This window comes from Tasmannia lanceolata, unplaced genomic scaffold (genome assembly GCF_043159265.1).
Source record: "Tasmannia lanceolata isolate RefF3 unplaced genomic scaffold, GAP_Taslan_0.1 ptg000037l, whole genome shotgun sequence".
In the NCBI taxonomy this organism is placed as follows: domain Eukaryota; kingdom Viridiplantae; phylum Streptophyta; class Magnoliopsida; order Canellales; family Winteraceae; genus Tasmannia; species Tasmannia lanceolata.
Window position 1 is genome coordinate 50,813,808 of NW_027518714.1, and position 26,663 is coordinate 50,840,470.

Genomic DNA, 26,663 nt, shown 5'->3' on the forward strand with positions numbered 1-26,663 from the left:
TTAAAAGGTTAATGTTTATTACTTAACAATAAACAATCAAGAAAAAAGGAGCAAGGCTTAAATATAAACTAAAGCACATTCCAAAATAGGCGTCAAAATTGTTGTGGTTTCATATATTACACAAGATGCTTTACCATGTAAGGACCTTCAAGCTCGTAGCCCAATTTCCTATAATAATGGCGGGTTCCAACGCCTGAGATTACAGCTATTTTTGTGGATCGATGCTCCCTGTGAGCAATCCTCTCTGCCTCTTCCATCAGGAGTGTGCCGTATCCCTGCATGTACCAAACACCGCAAGCTGAATCAGCGGAAACCATAAACTTACAAGCAAATGTAGGGAAAAGAAAGTTACAGAAGTTGGGATTGTTTTTTTTTTTTTTTTTTGAGAGAGAGAATACAAGTTGGGATTGTTAGATCTTGCATAGCACAATGCCCACTTCAAAGCATTGTTTCAAAATGCAGCCAAAGCAAATCCTAGTCAATTCAGCATCCTAGTCGATTCGGCACAACACGGCTGAGTACTCGGTTGACGCAGTTATAACTCAGGAGTTGAAGGAATTTTCAATGACTTTGTCAGGCAAATGCAGCATTGGACAAGAATGCGGCGCTAAAAGAGAGTTGACTTGGGGGAGTCCATGATGACACACAGGAGTTTTGAAACTCACCTCCAAAGAGCCTATATGATTCAATGAGAGTGGCATTTGTTTGAACCATTATAGCTATTTTGACCAATAGCAGTATACATGAATTATCCAGTATGAACATCGGCATAATACCATCTCGGACGCAATATGTTGGGCCACAACAAATATCCGGGTATTCAGGCTGACGCTTCACATATTATTCAAAAAAAAAAAAGCTGACATTTCACATGATTGAATTGGCAAAGATAACAAAGCACCCTTTCATAGTGGCAGGGCGAAGTGTGTCACATCATGATTTAAGCCTTGAGTTTGCGACATTTAATGTTCTTAATGAAGTGAAGAATCTTACTTAGAAAAGAACTTCCAATTTTTTTCATGGTCCAAGGCCAATTATGTGGCAGATTTGCTAGCTAAGGCTGCGGTTGAAGAGATGAGTTTTGAATTGAGCAACCTATGCCCTTATTGTAGTTGCTTTTATTTTTCTTAAAAGATTGTGTTTTCTAAAAAAACGAAAAAGAATTTTCAGTTCTAGAGCGACTAAGTTAATCATTTTTTTTGAATGGCAGTTACTAAGTTATTCATCCTTGCATAGTTTTGGGATTTTTTATTTTTCTTTTGTAATACTAGAGTTTTTATATGATTATATGTTAGACAAGAAAAAATGCCTACTGGCTGTCAATTATTATAGCTTCATCCCCCAAAGAGTTCAATGTGTAGTGTTCTCAATGCGTACCTGGTGCTGCAGTTTGTCGGCATCACGTCCGTGCACTGGAACTGCAGTTCCATAAACATGAAGTTCACGTACGATTGAGCACCTTCCCATTAGTTCTGGGCATGTTGTGTTCCGCCCGCATTTACGCAAGCGTAACAATCCAACAAGAATATCCTGCATACAGGCTCAAATCCAGTCAGGAATGGTGCATTTCACAGGGACTATTAGTTCCTCTTTTTGAAGCAGTAATGAATTTATTACGAGAAAAAAGAAGAAGAAAAAAGACATCAAGGCAGAAAGGACAAAGTAGTTCCCACAAGTTTGAGTCATCAGATCAAGGAAAGGCTATACACTATCCATGAATTATTGTGACAAGACAAATTATGAGAACAAAAGCATAATAACTAAATAAATATTGAACAAGATGTGAAACTTTACTGCCTTCCTTGGATGCCACAAAAATTGGTCCTTATTTGGAATTTTTTTTTTTTTTGAATGGTAAAAAATGGGGGCAGCGCCCACCAAAGGTGTTGCAAGTAATGCAACCCTAAGCCCGTAGGGCGGGGGTAGCTGCTGAAAATAAAATAATTGTTGAGTTTATTTTATTTGCAAATGGAATATTATATCATTTCTGAAGCTATTATAAGTTTATAACCATTATTTGCAAATAATCATATGCAACTTCAAAACCATATGCATATAAGATTTTTGTCCACATAATTTTTTGAAATATCCAAAAGGCCCTTGGATAGCCTGAGTTGGGGAAGGACTAAAGTTTTTCAGGTAATGCTGGTATCCCCCCTCTCCCAAAGCAAAAAAAAAAAGGGTACCCTGAATAGCACTAGGCGTTGTAGTACTCATAGTACTCATGTTGTCATATTAAAAATTAAAAACCACCTTTCTTTTTCTTTCGAGAAAATGAGTATTTTATTGAAAGAAAACAGAAGGCTCCCCGACCGAGGTGGTCAGAGCTACAGTAGGGAAAACATAAAAACAAGGGAAACAAGAAAGAAGCAAACAGACGGAAGAAAGTGAAAAATCTCTAATCTCTCCTGAGAAACATCAGTATGAGCCAAACGATCTCCGCATGTGATGAAATGAGTAGTAATCCTCTGACAATTTTATTTTAGAATTTAGGGCCCCGATCATACAAGTAGCTGGAATCACACCAAAATTATTTATCATAAATTCTCATTTGATGTATGTCATCCTCTATCTTTTCATTTCCTTCTTTTGGGAAGAAAAACACAGGCTTTCAAATATTCTCGAAAAACTCAATTGGATCTCGAAAAAGTTCTAGATGCACAAGCATAAAATCGGGGATCTTCAATAGTTTTGGTCTCCTTAGTTTGATAAGAAAGGTTGACATATTGATTATGATCACATTATGAAATTGCATAGTGTGTGTTAGAATAAGTCTAGCCTAATATGGGCATTCTTGTCATTGTAGTTAATCTCTTCTTATATAAATACTTAGTGAGGGGGAGTTTAGCTCTCTAACTCACTTTTCTCCTTTCTTAATTTCTCTTAACATGGTATCAGAGCCCTAGGGTTTCTGATCCCTAGGGACAACCATCAGCCTCCATCTTCTCCATCTGCATCCCTAACCCTAATCCTTCCCTTCGAAACCCTAACCCTAACCCATCTTCCTCTTCCTCCATCTCCCGCCTCCCTCTTCCACTCATCCCACCACCTCCTCCCTCGCGACCCTCTCTCTCTTCCTCTATGGGTTCCCCACGCCCGCCCAACACCCCTTTCCCCTCTCAAGCCGCCCCGACCACCTCTGCCCATTTCCCCCCTCCCACGACACCCCTTGTGGGTCCCCCCCCCCCCCGCGACACCTCCTTTGGCTCGCCCCACCACGCCAAGCACCCCCCCCGCGCTACCCTCCCTGTACATTTTCCCACCCCCACGACACCTTCTGTGTCCCATCCCAATCCACGCCCCCCCCCCCCTCTCTCACACATTCCGCCCCCCAGTCACTAGCCTCCATTCCCCTTATTGTGACCCTTCTCACTTATCGTACGTCCTCCCTCATTCCTTCTCCCATTCTCGACACTTTATAACCCTAATTTTCTCCATGTATTGAGATCCCTCACTCCTACGAGGTCCCATCTTCTTCACTTCACTCGTCTCCTTCATGGCTCCATTGTTTCTAGTGGTCCTTATCTATGGAATCGTAATATGACCGATTGCTTCCTTTAGTTGGCTTGTCCTCGTTGTAGTTCAGTCTCTTAAGGCCAATTGTTGTGGGCATTTATGTTTCTCTTCTCCTTTGTGTCATTATGGATCCACCTGTCATTGTGGATCCCTCTTTGGGCATGACCACTGATGTCCGTCCCCAACCTACTTCTTCGGCTAGCTCTTCTCTCCCTTCTCATAACTTGACACCAGTGGAGAACTCCTATCCTCAGCTGACCACTCCCAAACTTGATGGAACCAACTACTTACCCTAGAAAGTTGCGATTGAGACATACCTCCTTGAACGGGGTAAGGTCAGTTTTCTTCGTCGGGATCCTCCCCCGCCCAAGGGCCTACCTAAACTCGCTGGAACAGGAAGATGCATTGATTCAGAGTCATCTCTGGCAAAGCATGACCCCTGCCATTTCCTCCACCATGATACTGTGGGACCCGATCCTGCGAGAGGGGCGCAACTCGCCTCTCTCTTGGTCTTTCGGTACCCACGCGAGCGGCGTGCACTTTTGATTATCGATATTAATCATCTTTTTCATGAACTTGAGACTACAAAGGCAATCCGAATTTCACACAAAAGAGAATAACCAGAGTCGCCACCTAGGTAAGGGACCTAGGACCCATAAGTGACACTGCGATCTGCGTTCCCAGAGTCTATATCCGTTACCTGATTACGAACGGAAGGTATGATAAATGCACCATATGCACCGTTCTCTCCTGTTAATCCGGTCTTCAATTCCAAAGGTTAACTCACTTGAATTTCTTTTAAAAGGCTCATTTAAACTCTCTCAATGTAATCTACTGAACATGCACCCTAACTGATCTAATTTGGATGTGGTTCCTAGATACATCTTTTGATTCTCTTGATTTGGTTCAATCTATGTGAAAGTTCTCTTTCCTATCAATAGTAAACAAAACAATAGTAAATCCGCATTACGCACAAACAAAAATAAGAAATCAAATAACAAATAAATAAAATTAGGGAAAAAAAGATTCAAGAGGCCTATAACGATCACCATAAAGACGGATGAGCCAACTTGATATTTTGGCATTATCATCACAAAGAAGAGATTCCGAATTTGAGTTCCTTCATATCTTCAGGGATGATTGAATCAAGGGGCTAAGAAGCTTCAAATTTTCTATTACATATCCGTTGCAACCAGTATTTTGGTGTTTCCGCTTGAACCGTATGAGATGAAATTCTCATATACGGTTCTCAGAGGGGGAGTCCCCTTGGTTTACCTATCTCAATAAAGTATATGAATGGTTCGAGGAGCGTCTCGAGATAACGTATATGGGGGAAATCCTAAGTGATTTAATTGATTTATGTTTAACTTTAGTTTATTTAATTTAGGATATGAAAATGATCAAGAAGTAAATAAAACACAACTCTAAAACCCTACTGAGGTGTGTATAGGGTCGATCTGAGCTTGAAGTGCCATCCAAGTTGCCTACATACCCAAGCCTCACTAGGATCAAGATCGACGTAGTTCGGTGACCTAAACTAAGCTACATATGCCTAACTCATCTAGGACACCGATCTAGACTGCACTAACTGTTTCAAGAGTTTATGAGAGATTAATTAATTCAAGTTGATTACATTTTCTTATCTTAGGACTCCGTCTACGATGCAATTCCTATATGGTCCTATCTAAATGCAAAGATTTCCCTAAACTAATGCAGGTGAGTCCTACAACCTAGGTTAACTAGGCATGTCCTATAGGGGAAGAGAGTTAACTACGTGAAACCTAATCTAAGGCTCAGTTGCTAACAAGAGCAACCGGCTGTGATTGAGGCTTACCAGATTCCTAACTCTACGACTCCCTAAGACCTAAAACTCGACGTGACCTAAGTTTTCCTAAAGGGGCTCTAAAGGTTCCTACGAAGTGGGAACGTGATCCAACGGTTCCAGAATTGATCTGAACTTGGGTTTGATCAACCCAACTTATTAAGCTGATTAATTTCAACTTTTTAAGGGTTCCTAACACCTAGAAATTCAAGGTATTCTAAGGCTCTAAGGGATCTCCACTCATATTGAGGTTTTGACCGATTTAACAGGGTATAAAGACATTAATTGATTTTTAAGGGTTTTCACTTCAGTACTACATATTCTGCTCATTCTGGAATATTTCATCATTCTGGAATTTTTGAGAATTTTTTGATTTATTACCATTTTTAATGATTTTTAACAATATTCTCAATTTAGCAAGGTTTGGATTAAAAACATCAAATCTCATTCAATTTGGTCCAAAACAGTAACATAGCATGCTCATAACAGTGGAAAATTTCAGTAAATATTTCAACCATTTTTACTGGAGTTTACTATTTTTAATTAATTTCTTTAGATTCATGCTGATTTGAATAAAAATCATTAAAAATACTAAATCGTGCTCAAAAATTCTGAAAAATTCACAATATGATATTAATAGATCAATCCATGTTATTCCAGAAGATTAGCTTCTGAAAAGTTCATTTGATAACAAAGAGCCACACATGTAGAAAACACTTACTTTCCATTAAATAATTCAAGAAAATAGTGAATAATTAAGAAATTCCTTGAAAACTTTTCTATGAACATAAAATATCAAAAAAATACTAGAAATAAAATTTCGTTGAATTTCAAGTTGATTTGATATACCAACGAATTTTTCTTGGCAAAATAATCTTTTTCGAGGCATTTTTCGAAGAATTCTTAGACCACCAAGATGAGAAGAATTCGATTGGAATTGATCTAAATAATACTCAGAAAACATAAGCCACGGAAAAATTTAGGGTTTTAGATTAGTTGCTTTGAAAAACGACTCAAAAGGTGATTCAAACCCTATTTCTTTAAATCTTCTTTTTTTTATTAATTAAAACGACTTTTCCACCACCAAAATCAGTAATAACATGGCTTGATCTATTGAATATCATTTTAGATCTATAGCAAAAAATATCACATGTATTTTCTATGAAAAAACATGGAAAAACAGACAAAGTACACCCTTAAACGCCACTACGAACTAATCATGAATTGTAGATGTACCGACCTTTGATTCGCTAATCCAAACGCGTGAAATCCTCACTTAAGAATCCGCCAAATATGATGTCCGAACGAGAAAGAGAAGTAGGCCAATGAGTCTCTTTTGTGTGAAACCCACTTTGCCACCCCCCTCCCCCCCCCCCCCCCCCACAAAAAAAAAAAAAAATTTAGGGGCTGATCGAATTTTTTCCAAAGAGAGGGGAGATCCACGAATTTTGTGACAAAAAAAAACCCAAAAAAAAGTCCCTTGCATTGATTGCTTTTTGGGTTTATATAGATATTGAGATGAGAGAAAGAAAGCAACTTTCTATTCTCATGACCTTCTAATTTTGCTGTGTTTCTTTATTGTGTTGCCGTTTTTAAAAAATATTAATTTGTCTTAAAAAGAAAGACTATAAATATCTTATACAAATTAGACAAATTGATATACTTTGCATTTCTAAATATTGTAGTTTCCAAAATCAAAAGAGAATGCGAGATATAATGGTGATTCCCGTCCAAAAAGCACTGCCCAACTTTAAAGCTCGTTTTTTACCTATTTAGTGGAAAAATCAGGAAAAGTTGTAAACTAGAAAGTTTTAGCCCTTCTTGAGATGTTTCTAACGAATATAAGTGCAAAATATTTGGACGAGTGGTTAAAAAGTTATGGTCATTTTAGTGGGCTGGAATTCCCGTCCAAATGGTACTGCTCGATTTTCAACCTCATTTTTTACTTATTTCGTGGAAGAATCACGAAAAGTTGTAAACTAGAAAGTTATAGCCCTTTTCGAGATGTTTCCAACAAGTATAAATACAATTTTTTGGGAGAACTTGTTAAAAAGTTATGGTCATTTTAGTGAGCTGGGTCTGTTATGTCTTTCTCTATAAGTGAGGTAATTCACTTTAAACATAAAAATAGTGGTCCCCCAACCATTGTGGTCGAATTAAAGAAATGAGAGCGGGCTCACACCATGTGTTAGGCACATGGGTGGGACCCACCATATGACCGAAATAGATGGTTCACCCCTATATCAATTGATTTTCAGTATTTCGATCATACGGTGTGAACATATTTAAAGCTCTCAAGTCCCCCCTCCTCATATACGATAACCTGTCTGATTTTCACCGTGGTCTTCCATAGTTTGAACATCCCAAACACTTATGATTTCTCTTTGAGAGCATAGACTCAAGTCTTCCTCGTTGCATCGTCGATGAAAGTAACGAAATATCTCTTACCACCATAAGAGAGTTCTTGAGCCGGTCCCCATATATCAGTATGTACCAACTCTAGCTTTTGCCCTAGTTGTGTCGCCCTTTCAACTGGAAACTGAAGGCCTTCTGTTTCCCTTGGAGGCAGCTCTCACAGAAATCCATTTCCACCTTCTTTAGCTCTAGAAGCAACTGCCTTGAATCCATCTCCACCATCTATTTCGGTCATATGGTGGGTCCCACCCATGTGCCCAACACATGATGTGGGCCAGCTCTCATCTCTTCAATTCGACCAAAATGGTTGGGGGACCATTATTTTTATGTTTCAAGTGAATTACCTCACTTATAGAGAGAGACTTAACAGGCTCAGCTCACTAAAATGACCGTAACTTTTTAACTTCTCTAAAAAATTTGTACTTATACTTGTTGGAAACATCTCGAGAAGGGCTATAACTTTCTAGTTTACAACTTTTCGTGATTCTTCCACGAAATAAGTCGAAAATGAGGTTGAAAATTGAGCAGTACCATTTGGACGAGAATTCCAGCCCACTAAAATGACCATAACTTTTTAATCACTTGTCCAAATATTTTGTACTTATATTTGTTGGAAACATCTCGAGAAGGGCTAAAACTTTTTAGTTTACAACTTTTCATGATTTTTCACTAAATAGGTCAAAAACGAGCTTTAAAGTTGGACAGTGCTTTTTGGACGAGAATCACCATAATATCTTGCATTCTCTTTTGATTTTGGAAACTACAATATTTAGAAATGCAAAGTATATCAATTTGCCTGATTTGTATAACATATTTGTACTTTCTTTTTAAGACAAATTAATATTTTTTTAAAACGGCAACACAATAAAGAAACAAAGCAAAATTAGAAGGTCATGAGAATAGAAAGTTGTTTTCTTTCTCTCATCTCAATCTCTATATAAACCCAAAAAGCAATCAATGCAAGGGACTTTCTTTTGGGCTCTTTTTGGCCACAAAATTCGTGGATCTCCCTCTTTGGGAAAAATTCGATCAACCCCTAAATTTTTATTTTTATTTTTTTTTTTTGGGGGGGGGGGTGGGGGTGGCAAAGTGGGTTTCACACAAAAGAGACTCATTGGCCTACTTCTCTTCCTCGTTCGGACATCATATTTGCGGAGGAATTCGGCAGAGATTCTACAACAAAGCGTCGTCAAAGGGATTCTTAAGCGAGGATTTCACGCGTTTGGATTAGCGAATCAAAGGTCGGTACATCTACAATTCATGGTTAGTTTGTAGTAGCATGTTTAAGGTGTACTTTTTCGGTTTTTCCATGCTTTTTCATAGAAAATACATGTGTTATTTTTTGCTATGGATCTAATATGATATTCACTAGATCAAGCCATCTTATTACTGATTTTGGTGGAGGAAAAGTCGTTTTAATTAATAAAAAAAAGAAGATTTAAAGAAATAGGACTTAAATCACTTTTTGAGTCGTTTTTCAAAGCAACTAATCTAAAACCCTAAATTTTTCATGGCTTATGTTTTCTGAGTGTTATTTGGATCAAAAGAGTATTGGAAATACAAAATTCCAATCGAATTCTTCTCATCTTGGTGGTTTAAGAATTCTTTGAAAAATGCATCGAAAAAGGTTATTTTGCGAAGAAAAATTCGTTGATATATCAAATCAAGTCGAAATTCAATGAAATTTTATTTCCAATAGCTTTTTGATATTTTAAGATCATAGAAAAGTTTTCAAGAAATTTCGTAATTATTCACTATTTTTCTTGAATTATTTATTGAAAATTTCGTAATTATCATATTGTGAATTTTTCTGGATTATCATGGAAAGTAAGTGTTTTCTGGAATAACATGGATTGATCTATTAATATCGTATTGTGAATTTTTCAGAATTTTTGAACATGATTTAGTATTTTTAATTATTTTTATTCAAATGAGCATGAATCTAAAGAAATTCATTAAAAATAGTAAACACCCGTAAAAATTGTTGAAATTTTTACTGAAGTTTTCCATTGTTATGAGCATGCTATGTTACTGCTTTGGACCAAATTGAATGAGATTTGATATGTTTTTAATCCAAACCTTGCTAAATTGGTAATATTGTTAAAAATCATTAAAAGATTGTAATAACTCAAAAAATTCTCAAAAATTCTAGAATGATGAAATATTCCAGAATGAACATAATATGTAAAGAACTGAAATGAAAACCCTTAAAAATCAATTATGTCTTTATACCCTGCTAAATCGATCAAAACCTCAATCTGAGTGGAGAACCCTTAGAGCTTTAGAATACCTTGAATTTCTAGGTGTTAGGAACCCTTAAAAGCTGAAATTAATCAGCTTAATAAGTTGGGTTGATCAAACCCAAGTTCATATCAATTCTGGAACTGTTGGATAACGGTCCCACTTCGTAGGAACCTTTAGCCTTTAGGAAAACTTAGGTCACGTCGAGTTTTAGGTCTTAGGGAGTCGTAGAGTTAGGAGTTCGGTAAGCCTCAATCACAGCCGATTGCTCTTGTTAGCAACTGAGCTTTATATTAGGTTTCACATAGTTAACCCTCTTCCCCTATAGGACATGCCTAGTTAACCTAGGTTCTAGGGCCCACCTGCATTAGTTTAGGAAAATCTTTGCATTTAGATAGGACCATATACGAATAGCATCTTAGACGGAGTCCTAAGATAAGAAAATGTAATCAACTTGAATTACTTAATCTCTCATAAACTGTTGAAACAGTTAGTCCAGTCTAGATCGGTGTCCTAGATGAGTTAGGCATATGTAGCTTAGTTTAGGTCACTGAACTACGTTGAGCTTGATCCCAGTGAGGCTTGGGTACGTAGGCAACTTGGATGGCACTCCAAGCTCAGATCGACCCTACACACACTTCAGTAGAGTTTTAGAGTTGTGTTTTATTTATTTTTTGATCATTTTCAAACCCTAAATTAAATAAAATAAAGTTGAACATAAATCGATTAAATCACTTAGGATTTCTCCCAAATTCGAATTTTAGGAAAACTTTCACATAGATTGAACCATACCAAGAGAATCAAAAGATGCATCTAGCAACCACATCGAAATTAGATCACTTAGGGTGCATATCCAGTAGATTACATCGAGAGAGTTTAAATGAGCATTTTAAAAGAAATTCAAGTGAGTTAACCTTTGGAATTGAAGACCGGATTACCGGGCGAGAACGGTCCATTCATCATACCTTCTGTTCTCGTAATCAGGTAACAAAATTAGACTCTGAGAACGCAGATCATTGCAGTGTCACTTATGGGTCATAGGTCCCTTACCTAGGTGGCGACTCTCATCATTCTCTTGGGTGAAATTCGGGTTGCCTTTGTAGTCCCAAGTTAATGAAAAAGATGATCTATATCAATAATAAAAAAACGCACGCCGCTCGCGTGGGTACCGAGAGACCAAGAGAGAGGTGGATCGCGCCCCTCTCGTGGGATTAGGTCCCACAGACTAGCGACTCTCCGAACAGGATCCACAGATACTCCTCCCGACTGCGAAGGAGATCTGGGATCAGACCGCCTTGACCTATTCTGGAGTTGAGAACCTCACCCGTATTTGTGCCACTGATTCTGAATGAATGCGTTTGCGTCGCGGTGACATGTTTCTTGAGACTCACTATGCGCAGTTTATTTCTTTATGTCAGCAACTTGACGTTTTCATGCCTCTCACTTCTGATGTTAATGATTCTCCGCCTGCGGCGAGAACAGATTCGAGTGGGACACTATCTGGAGAGCCTAGGCCAGGAGTTTACTCATTTGCGTCATCAGATTCTCAGGTCAGGCAACATTCCGTCGTTGCGAGAGGCCTATTCTCGTACAAAGCAGTGTCTTGGCGAGTCTCCATCACGGCTCCTTGCTGACAGTTTTGTTCTAGCGGCATATGATGGTCGTGGTGGTACTCGCCCTATCAGGGGAGATGGTTCTTTTCACAAGCTCGTTGACCTTGGTGGTGGCCGTGTTGGTAGTGGACGTGGTCGTCCTTATTGTACCCACTGCCAACGTGATGGCCACCAGATAGAGACTTGCTATACGCTTCACCCTGAGCTTCGTCTGCCTCGATCCGCTCATCTCACGACAGCTAACCCCTCTGACATAGTTGCTTCTGGACCTACCTCTACACCTGTTGATGATTCCTTCAGTTTTACGAGGGTTGATTATGAGGAGTTACAGCGGTTTCGACATAGTGCCTACCATCCCACTGCAGGCTTTGCTCAGCAAGGTAGTTCTCCCACGACCTTAGTTTCTCGATCTGGGTCCTGGATCACTCAGGAGCCTCAAATCATATGGCTGGTAACTCATCTCAGCTCTCTTCTTTTCGTTCATTTCCCTTTGATTTTCAATCAATTACTCTAGAAATGGATCTACCAAGGAAGCAGGATTCTTCCCTGGGAGCCTTCGATTTCCGTTTCGATTCCCGCTTTCGATTCCTGCTTTGGAAACCTTGGGATCTACTACTCCCATTACTGGTATTGGCACCACGTATCCTTCCCCTCACTAACCATTATCATCTGTCTTATGTGTTCCTAAGTCACCCTTCAGTTTACTTTCTGTTAGTCAACTTACGGAAAATCTTGCTTGGTCCTCATTTTTCCCTATTGTGTGCTCAAGATCTTTCGACTGGGAAGACGATTGGATCGGGACGTGAGGTGGATGGCCTATACCACCTTGATTGCAGTCCTTCTACTACCGCTTTACATAGTTCCGTGGATGCCTTTCAGTGGCACTGTAGACTTGGTCATCCCTCGCTTCAGCGCCTCCGGCAGACATCCTTAGCGCCTGCTTCTATCTCTTCGTTTCAGTGTGAGTCTTGTGAACTCGGGAAGCATCACAGAGTGTCTTTTCCTTCCCGGGTCGTTAGTCGAGTTGATAGTCCTTTTCATTTGGTTCATTCGGATGTATGGGAACCTTCTAGGGTCGCGTCAAATAATGGATTTAAGTATTTTATTGTCTTTATTGATGATTATCCATGTATGACATGATTGTATTTAGTGAAAGACAGCTCTCAGGTCTTCTCTGCTTTTAAAACCTTCCATGCTGAAATAAAGACTCAATTTGGTTGCAATCTTAAATGTCTCCATACTGATAACGCTCGGGAGTTTTTCTCTGGTACTCATGGCTTTCAAGACTATCTCTCCTCTTCTAGTATTACTCATCAATCCTCCTGTGCTTACACCTCGCAACAGAATGGTGTAGCCGAGCGGAAATTGTGATATCTCCTTGAGGTAACCCGTACTCTACTCTTTTAGATGCGGGTCCTTAAATCCTTTTGAGGGGAGGCTATTCTGACTGCGTGTTTTCTGGCGAATCGTTTTCCATCCTCTGTACTGGGTGGTACCTCTCCCTATCACACCTCATACCCACAGCAGGATCCCTTTCCTCTTACGCCTCGTGACTTTGGGTGAGCCTGTTTTGTTCATCATTTGGGTCCTGGACGGGATAAACTTGATCCTCGTTCAGAACGGTGTGTCTTTCTGGGATACTCTAGTACCCAGAAAGGCTACCGCTGCTACAGTCATCATCTGCATAGGTGGTTTGTGTCAGCCGATGTTACATTCTTTGAGTAAGAACCCTTCTTTAGTTCTAGCTCCGTTGCTAGCTCCCACAGGACGGATCCCGAGATCTCCTCTTCTCTTCCTGTGCTTCTGGACATTGCTCTGGATCCCTCATCATTAGCTTCTGACTGCCCTGCTAGTCCAGTTGAATCAAGTGTCCCATTTTGGCTCCACCAACTACTACGAAACACTATCAGCAGCGTCAGAAGCAACACAGGCCACCTCCATCTCAACCCAACATATCATCTTCACAGCCAGAGATCCCATTACCCCCTAGCCAGGTATCATCTCTTCCTACTGTTGTTGTGTCTGATTTCCTATTGCTTGTTTGCCTCTCGTACTCGTTCTCATTCTACTGCCCATCCTATATCTGATTTTGTTTCATATGATCGTCTAACTCCTACTTTCAAAAGTTTTGTGCTCTCTGTCTTCGGCTGTGTTACCACAGTCTTTGGATGAGACTCTGGCTCACCTAGGATGGCGCGCTGCCTTGGATCTTGAGATGGGTGCTCTACATTCTTATAGGACATGGGATCTGATTTCCTTACCCTATGGTGCTCGACCAGTTGGTTGTCGTTGGGTGTTCTCTATTAAATATCTACCAGATGATACTGTTAAGCGACTGAAGGCTCGTCTAGTTGCTAAATGTTATACTCAGACATTTGGAGTTGATTACAATGAGACTTTTTCCCCAGTTGCGAAGATACCTTCAGTTCGTGTTCTCCTATCCCTTGCAGTCAATCATTGCTAGCATCTTCACTAGTTGGATGTGAAGAATGCCTTTCTGTTGGCGACCTCCATGAAGAGGTGTATATAGAGCGACCTCATGGGTATGTTGCTCAGGGGGAGATGCCCTCTTCTATCTGTCGCCGCAGGAAATCCCTATGGCTGTGTTTGGTTGCCTTAAAAATGGGACTTTTGTAGCATTTGCACGGGATTTGAAAAGCCGAACGGCGTTTGGTTGATTTTTTTGGCCCAAAACTCCTTTTGACTATTGGGATTGTCGGAAGCTTGTCTGGTGACGTAGAATACAAATGAGAGCCCATTTGCATACCACTAAATCGGAGTTTTTTTGTGGGATTTATTTTTGCATGGAATTTTCAACCACTTCCACTTTTTGCCTTTACAACCAAACTACACTTCTGAAAGACGCCACCTATCTCCTCTCTGACTGACATCCAACCCATCTTCCATTTGGCCCAAAACTCCTTTTGACTATTGGGATTGTCGGAAGCTTGTCTGGTGACGTAGAATACAAATGAGAGCCCATTTGCATACCACTAAATCGGAGTTTTTTTGTGGGATTTATTTTTGCATGGAATTTTCAACCACTTCCACTTTTTGCCTTTACAACCAAACTACACTTCTGAAAGACGCCACCTATCTCCTCTCTGACTGACATCCAACCCATCTTCCATTTGACTTCTAATTCCAAACAAATCCCACTCACCAAAAAGAACCAAACACAGCATATATGGGTTGAAGCAATCTCCATAAGCATGGTTTGGCAGATTCAATGAGGCTGTTATGAGGTTTGGCTTGAGACAGTGTGTTGTGGACCATTCAGTATTCAGTCATCAGTCCTCAGCAGGATGCATTTTATTGATTGTATATGTCGATGATATCATTATCACAGGTAGTAACTCAGGGGGAATCCAGAAACTGAATGCTTTCTTACAAAAGGAGTTCACTACAAAAGACTTGGGACGTGTCAGATATTTCCTTGGATAGAAGTGGCATACTCCTCTAGTGGTTTGTCTCTATCACAGAGAAAGTATTTCTGGATTTGGTGGAGGAAACAAGAAATCTTGGTGTAAAACCTATGTCTGCACCTATGGATCCCAATGTAAAACTAGTTCCAGAAGAAGGGGACTTGTTGGAGGATCCTGGCAGGTATAGAAGACTTGTGGGCAAGCTCATAAACCTTATTGTTACTCGTTGTGATATATCCTATGCCGTTGGGGTAGTCAGTCCGTACATGAGCTCCCCCCGTACTTCACACTGAAGTGTAGTAGTTCAAATCCTCAAATATCTGAAGGGTGCACCAGGAAAGGGCTTATTATTCAAAAGACATGATCATATGCGAATTGAGGGATTTTCCGATGCTGATTGGGCTGGATCTCCTGCAGATAGGAGATCGACTACCGGGTATTGTACCTTTGTGGGAGGTAACCTGGTATCATGGAAAAGTAAGAAGCAGGACGTCATCACAAAGTCAAGTGCAGAGGCAGAGTACAGAGCTATGGCTCACAAGAGTACAGAGATCACTCATGTCTGAGATTGGTATTGTATCTTCTTCACCTTCACAGTTGTACTGTGACAACAAGGCCGCTATTTACATCGCGACAAACCCAGTCTTCCATGAGCGAACAAAGCATATAGAAGTCGGTTGTCACTTCATTCATCAAAGGATTCAGAAGGGGGAGATATGTACTGTGTTCACTCGATCTGCAGATCAGTTGACTGATATGTTCACAAAGCCATTGAATAAAGAAAAGCTGAGCGATATTTGTAACAAGCTAGAAATGTAAACTTATACATTGTAGCTTGGGGGGAGTGTTAGAATAAGTCTAGCCTAATATGGGCATTCTTGTCATTGTAGTTAATCTCTTCTTATAAAAATACTTAGTGAGGGGGAGTTTAGCTCTCTAACTCACTTTTCTCCTTTCTTAATTTCTCTTAAGAGTGTGGATTAGAGAAGATAAGAGCGAAAGAGGTGAGGACTGAGAAATGAAGGACTTGACCCCTTAAATAACTATCACGGCAAATAACTATCATGGCAGGTTTCCCAATGAAGAGAAGAATATAACTATCACGGCAGACATATATACATTAAATGCAAGTATTTTGAAAACTAAGTTCCTACCTGCCGTGTATCTTCATATGAGAGAAAAGTTTCCCAACCCTCATTGGCTGCATAATCACGGCGAACAAGCTCCACTTCTCCAGGCTTTATTTTATGATGAATGTCCTGAAAAAAGATACACGCCAAATCTGTTATAAAAGATTTCCATTTGGACAAATGGACTCTTTAAATTCCATCAACATAAATAAATGACCCCTATATTGTATTGTTCTACCTGAATCCCAGCTTCACGTGTTCTAACATCACGACATTTCAAGCCCAAGTCATCCATCCGAGCCAAAGCTAGCTCACGAAGATTTCCTTTTTCAACTCCAGAAGTAACTAGAGGCATAGGGATGTCTCTTTGAACTCTATAAACACGTGTCCAAGGAGGTACCATGGCAAGGATCCTTGCTACTATGTCCACAAGGAGCTCTGGTGGGTAATTTCTATACCTACAATAAAGGATGGCTTAAAAGTATTATGTATTGGTGGAGATCGGAGATTGTGGTAGCACCAACATATAAAATAGTTATAGGAAAACGCGTGTTATCAGGAAAGCTTAATAACTCAACTCAACTAAGACTTTGTCCCAAACTAGTAGGGGTCGGCTAATGAATCTTATAGAAAATTTTCAAGAAGAAAAAGCTTAAGAACTAGTTTAAGATAAATGTAGTTGTTATAGAAACAAACATGAAGACTATAGAGTTTATGTACCACTACAGTGAACCCTAAATCAGAATCACAATTGTTGGTACATAGATACAGAAAGGGTATCCCCTAGTACCCCAACAAAATTATGCATTATTCAAATACATAACCTAGGGTAGATGTCAGGAAACTGGTAGTTTCAAATGAAAATTGTACCTGCCAGTTTTCCAAAGCTCATAAAGCCCAGTTCCACGAATTACTAGTGTTGGATAGATTTTAAGACCATCTGCCCTAAATGACGGGCTCTCAAAGAATTCCCGAAAGCTTTCCATATCTCGCTCAACTCCAACATTTGGAAGATCAGGCATCATGTGTGCAACAACCTATAGAAAATGCAAGAAAATTAACAATGCAGAAGGAACCATGAAAAAGGAGAGGCTTAGTCAGATGAGGAAACAGCAACCAACTAATTTGATTAGCACTAGCAGTATGTTTTTCTAATGAACTTTAAGACGTGAGGATTACTCAACTTTCAAAATAGTGTTACAAGAAGCATCGGACGACAATAACTGAAAAGCCTTTCATCATCTAAAGAAACAAATATACTAATTGTTGGTAGACATAAAGTGCATCTTGTCGTCTATTTCAAAAAAAAAAAGCAAAAAGAAAAAAAGAAGAGCATCATTTTCGTCTTCCTTTAAGTTCCAAATATGTTTTACTGTTTTACCCTAGTTAGTTGACATATTGGTGGTAAATAATGTAATTTGGTTTATGCTCATTCCTTCAATTAAATCTAATTGTGAGAGGGCTGCCCATCTATAACCTGTTCTTTTCTACATGTATTAGAGTGTGCGTCCATAGGGGGTTGATGATTCTTTGCGTCAATTCAAAAGTCACAGCAAGAATCACAGTTTCAATCAAGATCTTTTGTTCTAACAACTAGAAGAGATTTGCAAGGGAGAGAAGAGACGTCAGCCATATGATGATTCAACACCCAAAGGGCACCACTGTGTAGATATTGATTTGTGCATATTTACTGTGACTTTTTATAAAAAAAATCATGGGGGATTCATTGGTGACATGCTAGTGTGAAGGGATTTCCAAAATTGAAAACAGAAACCCCAGTTCCCATAAATCCATAGGTTTCCTTATATAAGATCTTTCTTGATAGAAATCCTCAAGTGAAATGATCATGTCTTTTGTTGGGGAATCCAATTTTTATGGTGTGATTAGTTAATATTTGAGGGTGTTGCGTTCTTTTTCAGACATACTTTACAGGTTTTTTCTTGATTTGATACTTGGCATACTTTTTATGAGAATTTGTCATGAGCTGTAGCACAATCATACAGTATTTGTGGGTTGTTTCTTATTAGATCTTGTGGTGTGCTACACAAATATAGAAGCTAATCCATTTCAGTCATGTGAAAAGAGAAGCTGAACGGGAGGCTAACAAATTTGATAATGAAAGAGTGTCTCTTGCTGATTTGATTACCACAGGCTTTATGCCAGAGTAGCAGCTGTTTTGCAATATTCTTCCATGCTACGTTTTTTTTTTTTTTCTAATTTATGTCCATTTCAGGTTTTGTTCAGTAGTCATAGCTTAGCGCTTGATCATCTCAATCAGGAGTATATATAATTGGAGGTCTTTTTAATAAACTTTGTCGCTATTCAAAAAAATATATGCAATGTTGTAAGAAATTACAATATCTTAGGCTTATCAATGCAATACAACAAGGGAAAAATCCACATATGACATAATTATAGAGATAACCAAATTTACAGCCAACTCTAACAACAAAAATGACTACCATTAAGTACTAACAGTGTCATTAGAAAGGAGGTAAATTTGAAATGCCCTTAGAATTAAAGCAGATAAAGTTTATATGGAAGGGCATGTATACACCTTAAAACCAGCATCCTTTGCCAAGCAAAAACAATCAGCTACAGCAGCCACCGTGTGCCCTCTGTTTGTGTCACGAGCAACATCCTCATATGTGCTTTGGACACCGATTTCCAATCTCGTACAACCATAAGAAAGCATTTGGCGCAAATGAGGTGCAAGGCAATAATCAGGCCTCCTAACAGATTAGGAGGAGGAACAATTAGATACATGGTGACAAATAAATAATTTAAGTTACGAAATAAAATTTACACAAGGGGAAGAGACTGTCCAACACAAAAAATGAACTAACTACATCTTCCCTAGCATGCACAAAGGGGACCCCTAGGATACAAGATAAATCCCACATTATATCTAAAATGTTAGCTAATCTCCAAGGCCCAGACAATGGCATTATTAAGAGTCCCCTTCAACCAAAAATCTACCACAAATGCTACAATGTCTTTATGAAAAAAGCTTACACCCTCTATAAGTCAAAGGCCTGACAAATTTACAATGTCAGCAATAAACACTGCTTAAATAATCAGGAAGTCTGGAAGTGAATTGTTACGGCTTGATGTGGTAAAAACTTCACAAGGAAGACTCCAACCTATTAAGAAGTTGCATGATATTAGTGGAACAACATGACAAAATTTTTAATTAAAATAGTTACTCACGTTTCAATAGTCATGCCTATACATTTCACTGCACTGTGCTCCGAATAACACACAGCTTCCTCAACATTGACGGATGTATTTCCCGATAAAGCATCATGAAGATTTCTTATAAAATAATCACGATAATCTGCTGGCAATGACATGAAAGTACCCCCCATCAATATGAACTCAACCTGCAAAAGAGTTAATAGTCGCAATAAAGAAAACATTTAATCATGGATAAATCAGTTATTATTTCTGCAGTCAGAAATGGAAAGTCAATTGGAAAAAACAAACCTTATCCACACTGTGACCCAGTCGCTTCAGCTGATCTATTCGGCTTCTAGCCTGCACATATGGGTTGTATCTGAAACAATGGAACCAAACAAAATAAAACAAAAAATATCGAATAACAAATAACATGTAAGAAAGCAAAAAGATATGATGGAGAACATTATCGGAAAGATTATGCAGTTGGAAGAAAAATATAAGACATTTCATTTTCACACCTTGATGAAGCAAATAAATCACATCAAAAGTTTCAGACTAATTAAAAAAGAAGGGCAATATAGTCCAGCAAGCATGGTTGGCACTCACTCTCAATGACATCAATGGTCCATAATCCAGAGAATAAGTTGAAATAAATTGAAGGAAATACTTTTTTTTATAAATTGAAGGAAATACTTATTCAATTTAGTGTACATGGATCCCAGGATCAGGTTGGAGGGTTAAAATTCAAAGAGAGGCTGCCTACAGCTCTTCTTTATGCATGGAAACAATGCATAAAAGTGTAGTATACTAGTATCATCTGGAAAGATAAGAAAGTTATATTGAGGCATTAACTGAAATTCTTAATATAATTCCAGGAACTAATGAAACATAATTATGCTATCCAACTGTAGAAGGCTAGAAGAAACAACCATTTCCAATATAAAGTAAATCATAGTTACTTGTTCCTTTTATAATTACTCCGTAGGAAAATAGTACAATGTTCTTGCATATGCATGCTTTTATGGGAATATTGGGCAGTATCCAGAAGTCGTTATGTAGCCCATTTAAAGTATCAGATTTGATGTTTCCTCACAAGTTATCAGAGTAGAAATCTCTGATCACTGAGGCTCTAAATTTTCATAGCTTTTTATTAAGAAGTTAAGTAAAGATCATGAGCCTACGAAGCTGTAATCTTCGCAACAGTTTCACCTCGATCGATCCCACTGGCCAATCCGCCCACCTATTTTCCTCTTAAGGCATTCCTTTCTCTCTTTAACCATTTGATGGATTTCTTCTAATACTTGATTTCTTCACTCAATCTCCGAGTTTCCTCTCTTTCTTTTGTTTCTTCGAAATGTGAGAATTTGGATCACATTATTGCTGATGGAGATTCCCTTAACTTGATACGCTGGGTGAAGGGCAAGATTGGCTTTCCTTGGAGATTTGTACACACAATCGATGAAATTGTTGATGTGATTGGAGGTTAATGTGGAGTTCAGGCATGTCCTGCGTGACGATAATGGTGAGGCGGATCGTTGTGGCTCGTGTTGGCATTGATAGACCCCAGATCATGTTTTTTTTACTTCTTCCCCACTTAAGACATTTGTTGGGCCTTCTTTAGCTCTTTGGTGCTGTCTTTGTTTATTTCTGCTTTTGTTTTGTTTGGCTTGCTTCCTTTCTAAGACCTGCACAGTTTTTGTTTTCTTCTGCCTTTCAGCCTTTTAATGCTATTGCCATTATTAAAAAATACTTTTTTTAATGATAACATATTAAAACATTGTTTATAGCCCAATAAATTAGAAAGATGGTGTTGAGGAATACATGTTCTGAGATTGCCGACGAGCTTTTTCTAAGATCCTATTGACTAGATACTCTGCAAAAACCTACCAGCACTATAATTTCATTCCACATTATCTGAATCAATAGTGAATACAAGGAATTGTAAAAAGACTTAACAACGGAATATATGCTACCAAGGGAGCTAAATCATTTTCCTTAAAGCGTTGACTATGAAGTTCTTATTGATATTTTTTGTTCCCTTTTATTGAAGCTCTTTTTTCTCTTCATTTAATATTTTTTTAATGGCTTCTTTGATCTCTTCATTCATTGGTTTAATCTACACTAAAAAATCTTGGTTGGGTCTCGAATCGGAGCTGCTATGAATGATTGGAAGGTGACATTCAATATTTTAATCAGAACTTGAGGTTCAGGGCCTGACCAGCATGTGGATCTTAGCCAAGCTGAATATGTGATGTGCAACATACCATTTATCTGCCACATTAATGATAGTTTTGTCTGCCACCTTCACGCTTATTTTAGGGAAGTCTTAACGTTGGCTGCTGGGTGAATAAGTACTATAATTTTTTTTGAGAGTTCAGATAGTTATGGCCTCTAATGTGAGGTCTTATTCTCAACTCAACTCAACTCAATCGGCTAAATGAATCCTTTAGAAAATTTCATGAAGGAGGTGAAAGGAATCTACCTGGCTCTAGTTGGGTTTTTTTACGTGGATCATTTTCTTCCATTCTATCCTATCGAAGGTCACGTTCTATGTTATGTTCCTAGCGATCAATTCTTTCTTCATTGTTTCTACCCAAGTTGTTTTCAGTCTACCCCTACCTCTTTTTACTCCATCAATTTGGCACGAGTCGCCTCTTCTCACCGGAGCATCCAAAGGCCTACGTTGGATATGTCCAAATCATCTTAAGCGGTGCTCTCTCATCTTCTCCTCAATTGGTGCCACCCCCACCTTTTCACGAATGTCTTCATTTTTAATTCTATCTAACCTTGTGTGGCCGCACATCCATCTACGCATTCGCATCTTCGCTACACTCTTCTTATGCACATGATGCGTCTTGGTGGCCCAACATTCTGAGCCGTACAGCATGGCTGGCCTCACAGCTGTCATATAAAACTTTCTCTTCAACTTGGTAGGGATTTTACGGTCGCACAAAACTCCTGAGGCAAGCTTCGACTTCAACCAACCTGCTCTTATTCAATGATTAACATCCTCTTCAATCTCTCCTTCCTTATGTAGAATTGAACCAAGATAGCGAAAGATATCCCTCTGAGGTAGGGGTGGACATGGTTCGGTTCAGTTCAGTTCCATGGTATACCCAGAACCGAACCATATGCAATCGGTTCCCAAAATTTGGAACCATAACCGAACTTGATCGGTTCGGTTCGGTTCGGTTCGGTTCTGGGTTTACCCAACCTTTATTTTATAAATTTTTTTCCACATAACGATTGAGATTTTATTCATTTTTAATAACTTACAATTAAAACTTTAAAAGGCAAAGCAAAACGTTAAAGGAGGTGAATTTATCCTCAAGCAGTAAGTGTAAAGTCTAAAGCATTTTTTTTCTCACGGAAACCGTATTGGGGGTGGGGGGGAGGGGGTATGATCCTACTCGGTTCTCGGTTCCACGATCCCAAACCCAGAACCGAACCTCGTTCTCACGGTTTCAGGAACATAGAACCGGAACCGAACCACCAAATCCTAGAACCGAAGTGAACCAAATAGGCCGGTTCGGTTCGGTTCTTCGGGTTGAACCGGAACCATGTCCACCCCTACTCTTAGGTACCTCCTGTCCGGTCATATTTACTACATCCTCGTCCCGCCTCTTTACATTACTAAAGTTGCACTCCATATACTCTGTCTTAGTCCTACTCGGTCTAAAACCTTTGGATTCTAAAGTAGTTCTTCATAACTCTAACGTAGCATTTACTCATGCTTTGGCTTCGTCGATTAATACTATGTCATCTGCAAATAACATACACCACGGCACCTCATCCTAAATACCCTCCGTAAGCTCATCCATAACTAGCGTAAAAAGATAAGGGCTTAGAGCTGATCCTTGGTGCAGTCCTATTGTAATTGGAAACTCACTAGACGTGCCATACATAGTTCTGATACTAGTTACTGCTCCATCGCACATATCCTTAATCACATCAACATATTGAGTAGGCACTATTTTCCTTTCAAGGACCCACCACATTACACTCCTGGGAACCCTATCATACGCTTTCTCCAAATCAGTGAAAACTATATGAAGGTCCTTTTTATTTTCTCTAAATCTCTCCATTAACCGCCTAATCAAGAAGATAGCTTCCATAGTCGATCGTCTGGCCATGAAGCCAAACTGATTCTCTGGCACCTTAGTCTCTTTTCGTAGTCTATGCTCAATTACCCTCTCCCAAAGCTTCATGGTGTGACTCATTAGCTTAATTCCCCGATAATTGGTGCAACTCTGAATATCCCCTTTATTCCTATAAATAAGTACTAATGTACTCTTCCTCCACTCATCAGACATCTTCTTTTCTTTTCTTTTTGAAATGACTAATCAGGAATCTTCTTAGTCTTCAAAATACTGTTAAATAATCTAGTTAACCAAACCAAACCTACATCACCCAAGCATCTCCAAGTCTCAATAGGAAAATCGTTAGGCCCCCCTAGCCTTACCTAATTTCATATTTTTCATAGCTACTCTTACCTCTGATGTTCGGATTCTACGAACAAATCTCCGGTTTGTATCATCAAAAGAGTTATCAAGTTCTCCCAAATTCGCCACAGGTTCTCCATCAAACAACTTATCAAACAACTTATCAAAGTAACTTCTCCACCTCTCTTTAAACTCGGTTTCTTTTACTAACAATCTTTCATTCTCGTATTTGATGCATTTTATATGATTCAAGTCCATGCTCTTCATTTCTCTCATCTTAGCAAGCTTGTAGACATCTTTTTCACCCTCTTCCGTCCCTAACCTGTGATACAAATCCTTATATGCTTTGCCTCTAGCTTCCCTTACTGCCTTCTTACCTTCTTTTCTATCCAATTTATACTTCTCAATGTTCTCCTCATTTCTACACTTATGAAACATTTATAACACTCTCTTTTAGACCTAATCGCCTTTTGGACCTCCTCGTTCCACCACTACGTGTCTTTAGACGGTGGCCCACTTCCTCTAAATTCTCCAAGTAGCTCTCTAGCCACTTTCCGGATATAACTAGACATCCCATTCCACATAATATTAGTCCCCTCGTCAAGACTCCAAAGTCCTCTGATGATATCTAAAAAGCATAGTAATAGAAAGAACCCAAGCAAAATAAGAGAGAGAAGCAAGATGCAATGTGCTTCCCTTTAGAGTCGAGTTGCTCCTGTGATAGTTGAGCAGAAGAGAGGTCTTCCAGCACCTCGGTTTCTTATATTATGTGTAGTAAACAAAGCTTCTGATCTCTTCTTTTCTGACGTGGTTCAATGGGGCTAAGTGATCTGCCGAAGCTGTGGGATGTAAAAATGCATCGGTAGGGGAGCGTTCCGCTTAGATGGAAGCTCTGAGAAATATTTACCATCCAGAAAGAGGAAAAAACAGAGTCTTTGTCTAAAGAAATGAGTTGAGAAATGGCAGATGTATCAAACCTTTCAACGAGATAGGGCTTTTTCAAATCTCTCAAAATGGAATCTGTTCCAAACACATATGCCATGGTTCCTTACTTCGACAGGGTCAATTTTTTTCATCGAGTCCGGGTGGAGACCAAAGATCTTGAGCGACCAATCCAGTAGAACAACTCAAAAGATAAAGAAGTATCGTTAATTTCTTCGTGCTCGTTCCAAGTTCGAAGTACCATTTGTACAAATAAGAATCCCCTTCCTTACATGATTTCTTCTTCATATAGATAGATATAGGATCTATGGTACTGCGCATACAACTCTCCATTGTATTGCACTCTCCAAGTGTGCTTATTCCCTCCTTCTTCCTTACTCCTTACCATGGCAAGTCTTTGTGAAATAACTCCAATGAGAAGAAAAAGAAGGCGTTAAGAGACCCTCCTGGCCCAACCCTAGACACTCTAAGATCCTTTTTTCAAACCCGCTCCCATTTTGAGTCAAGAGATAGATAAATAGACACATCCTATTGCACTGATCGGAGGGCATTCTGTTCCGGATTGTAATCTTGAATGAAGAATATAGCTCCATGGGCAAAGGCTCCTGTCATGATGAACCCTGCAATGTATTGGTGATGAGTATATAAGGCAGCTTGAGTAGTAAAGTCTTGTGCTAGTCTATCCTTAAACATCTTCAGTTTTTCCCCTTTGAGATCCCACTAGGTCACCTAGTCCTTGGATGTCTAACATCTCTCTTTTTCCATCCAACGTTTGATGAGACAAAACATATAAAAGCTCATAATGGGAAATAATCGTAAGATTCAAATCGTAAACCGTAAGATTTTAACAAGAGAGAACAAAATAACAAATACCCAAACACATCAACTTTAGCTATTTCCAACAAAAAAAGCACATAACACACACACCCAACAAACAAAGCAAAAAACCCAATTGAAACAACAAGATCAAACCGCCATACCTAGCGCGAATTGCCCGCATACTCGTAGGCTCATAACCCGTATAAGACTGCGTACTATACTCAAAATCCGAATCCGGCCCACCAGGGCAATAAACACAGATATTCCCAGTAGTCGCAATATGAGGACATCGATGCGGTTTCGACATGACAGCCACAACCGCAATGCCAGAGGCGGTGCGAACAGGTTTGGCCTTGAGGCGAGGGAGGAGGGACTCGCGCTCTGAGTCAGGGAGGGCGGCGATCATCTCTACGAGTTTTGGGGCTCGAGATAGGCCGTATTTACGGCAAGCGGCGGATTTTAGGGCGTTTAGGTCTACGTTTTCGCCGTTGTGAGAGAGGGAGATCATGGAGTTTACGATTTCGGAGATGGCGCGGACTCGAGCTTCTTCTTCGGTTAGGTTGTGGGGGAGGAACCCACCTCGGCCTGGTGTGGGTTTCTGTTTGGAGGATGGTGGGAGCACCAGGTCGAGAGAGGCTGTTGCCATTAGAGAGATGGGTTGGGATTTTCAGTTGCAATTTTCTAGGGTTTAATGTGAGTTTGTGAGAGAGAGAGAGGGGGGGGGGGGTTTGGTCTGCAACTTAGAGAGGGGGGAGGTGGGCTGCTCTCTGCAACTTGTTCAAGGAGGCCTCTTTAACACACTTGTTTCAGCTTTTTATCACTCGGAAAAACATTTCTTGTTTTCAAGGAGAACAGCAAAAACCGACTAGAGCTAGGAATTTTATTTACTATGGAATGTTTTTTTCGTGAAAGTTTTTGTTCTCTTTTCAAGGAAAACTATAGACAGGGTGACACACTGGAGCTATGGATTTTTGGCACGTTTGTATACCATGCATATTTGGGGCATAGCCTATCTATGTTGGGTCCAACAAATGAATGGTTTGGATCATCAAAGCTCTCTGTATTTTGTTAAAAATACATGCACCAGAGGCGGTTATAAAGTCACCGATAAATTCCTC

General features: G+C 39.4%; 1 protein-coding gene across 1 annotated transcript; it reads right to left on the reverse strand.

Moving 5' to 3' along the window:
• Positions 1–26,258, reverse strand: ELO3 (radical SAM domain-containing protein / GCN5-related N-acetyltransferase (GNAT) family protein). Its single transcript, XM_077371595.1, has 9 exons — positions 25,707–26,258; positions 19,649–19,718; positions 19,373–19,545; positions 18,720–18,894; positions 17,033–17,199; positions 16,401–16,620; positions 16,187–16,291; positions 1,378–1,530; positions 1–275 (listed from the first exon to the last, which is right to left on the reverse strand). The coding sequence occupies exons 1-9, from the start codon at positions 26,189–26,191 to the stop codon at positions 117–119; spliced, it is 1,707 nt and encodes a 568-aa protein (XP_077227710.1). The 5' UTR covers positions 26,192–26,258; the 3' UTR covers positions 1–116.
• Between the last annotated feature and the right edge of the window lie 405 nt (positions 26,259–26,663).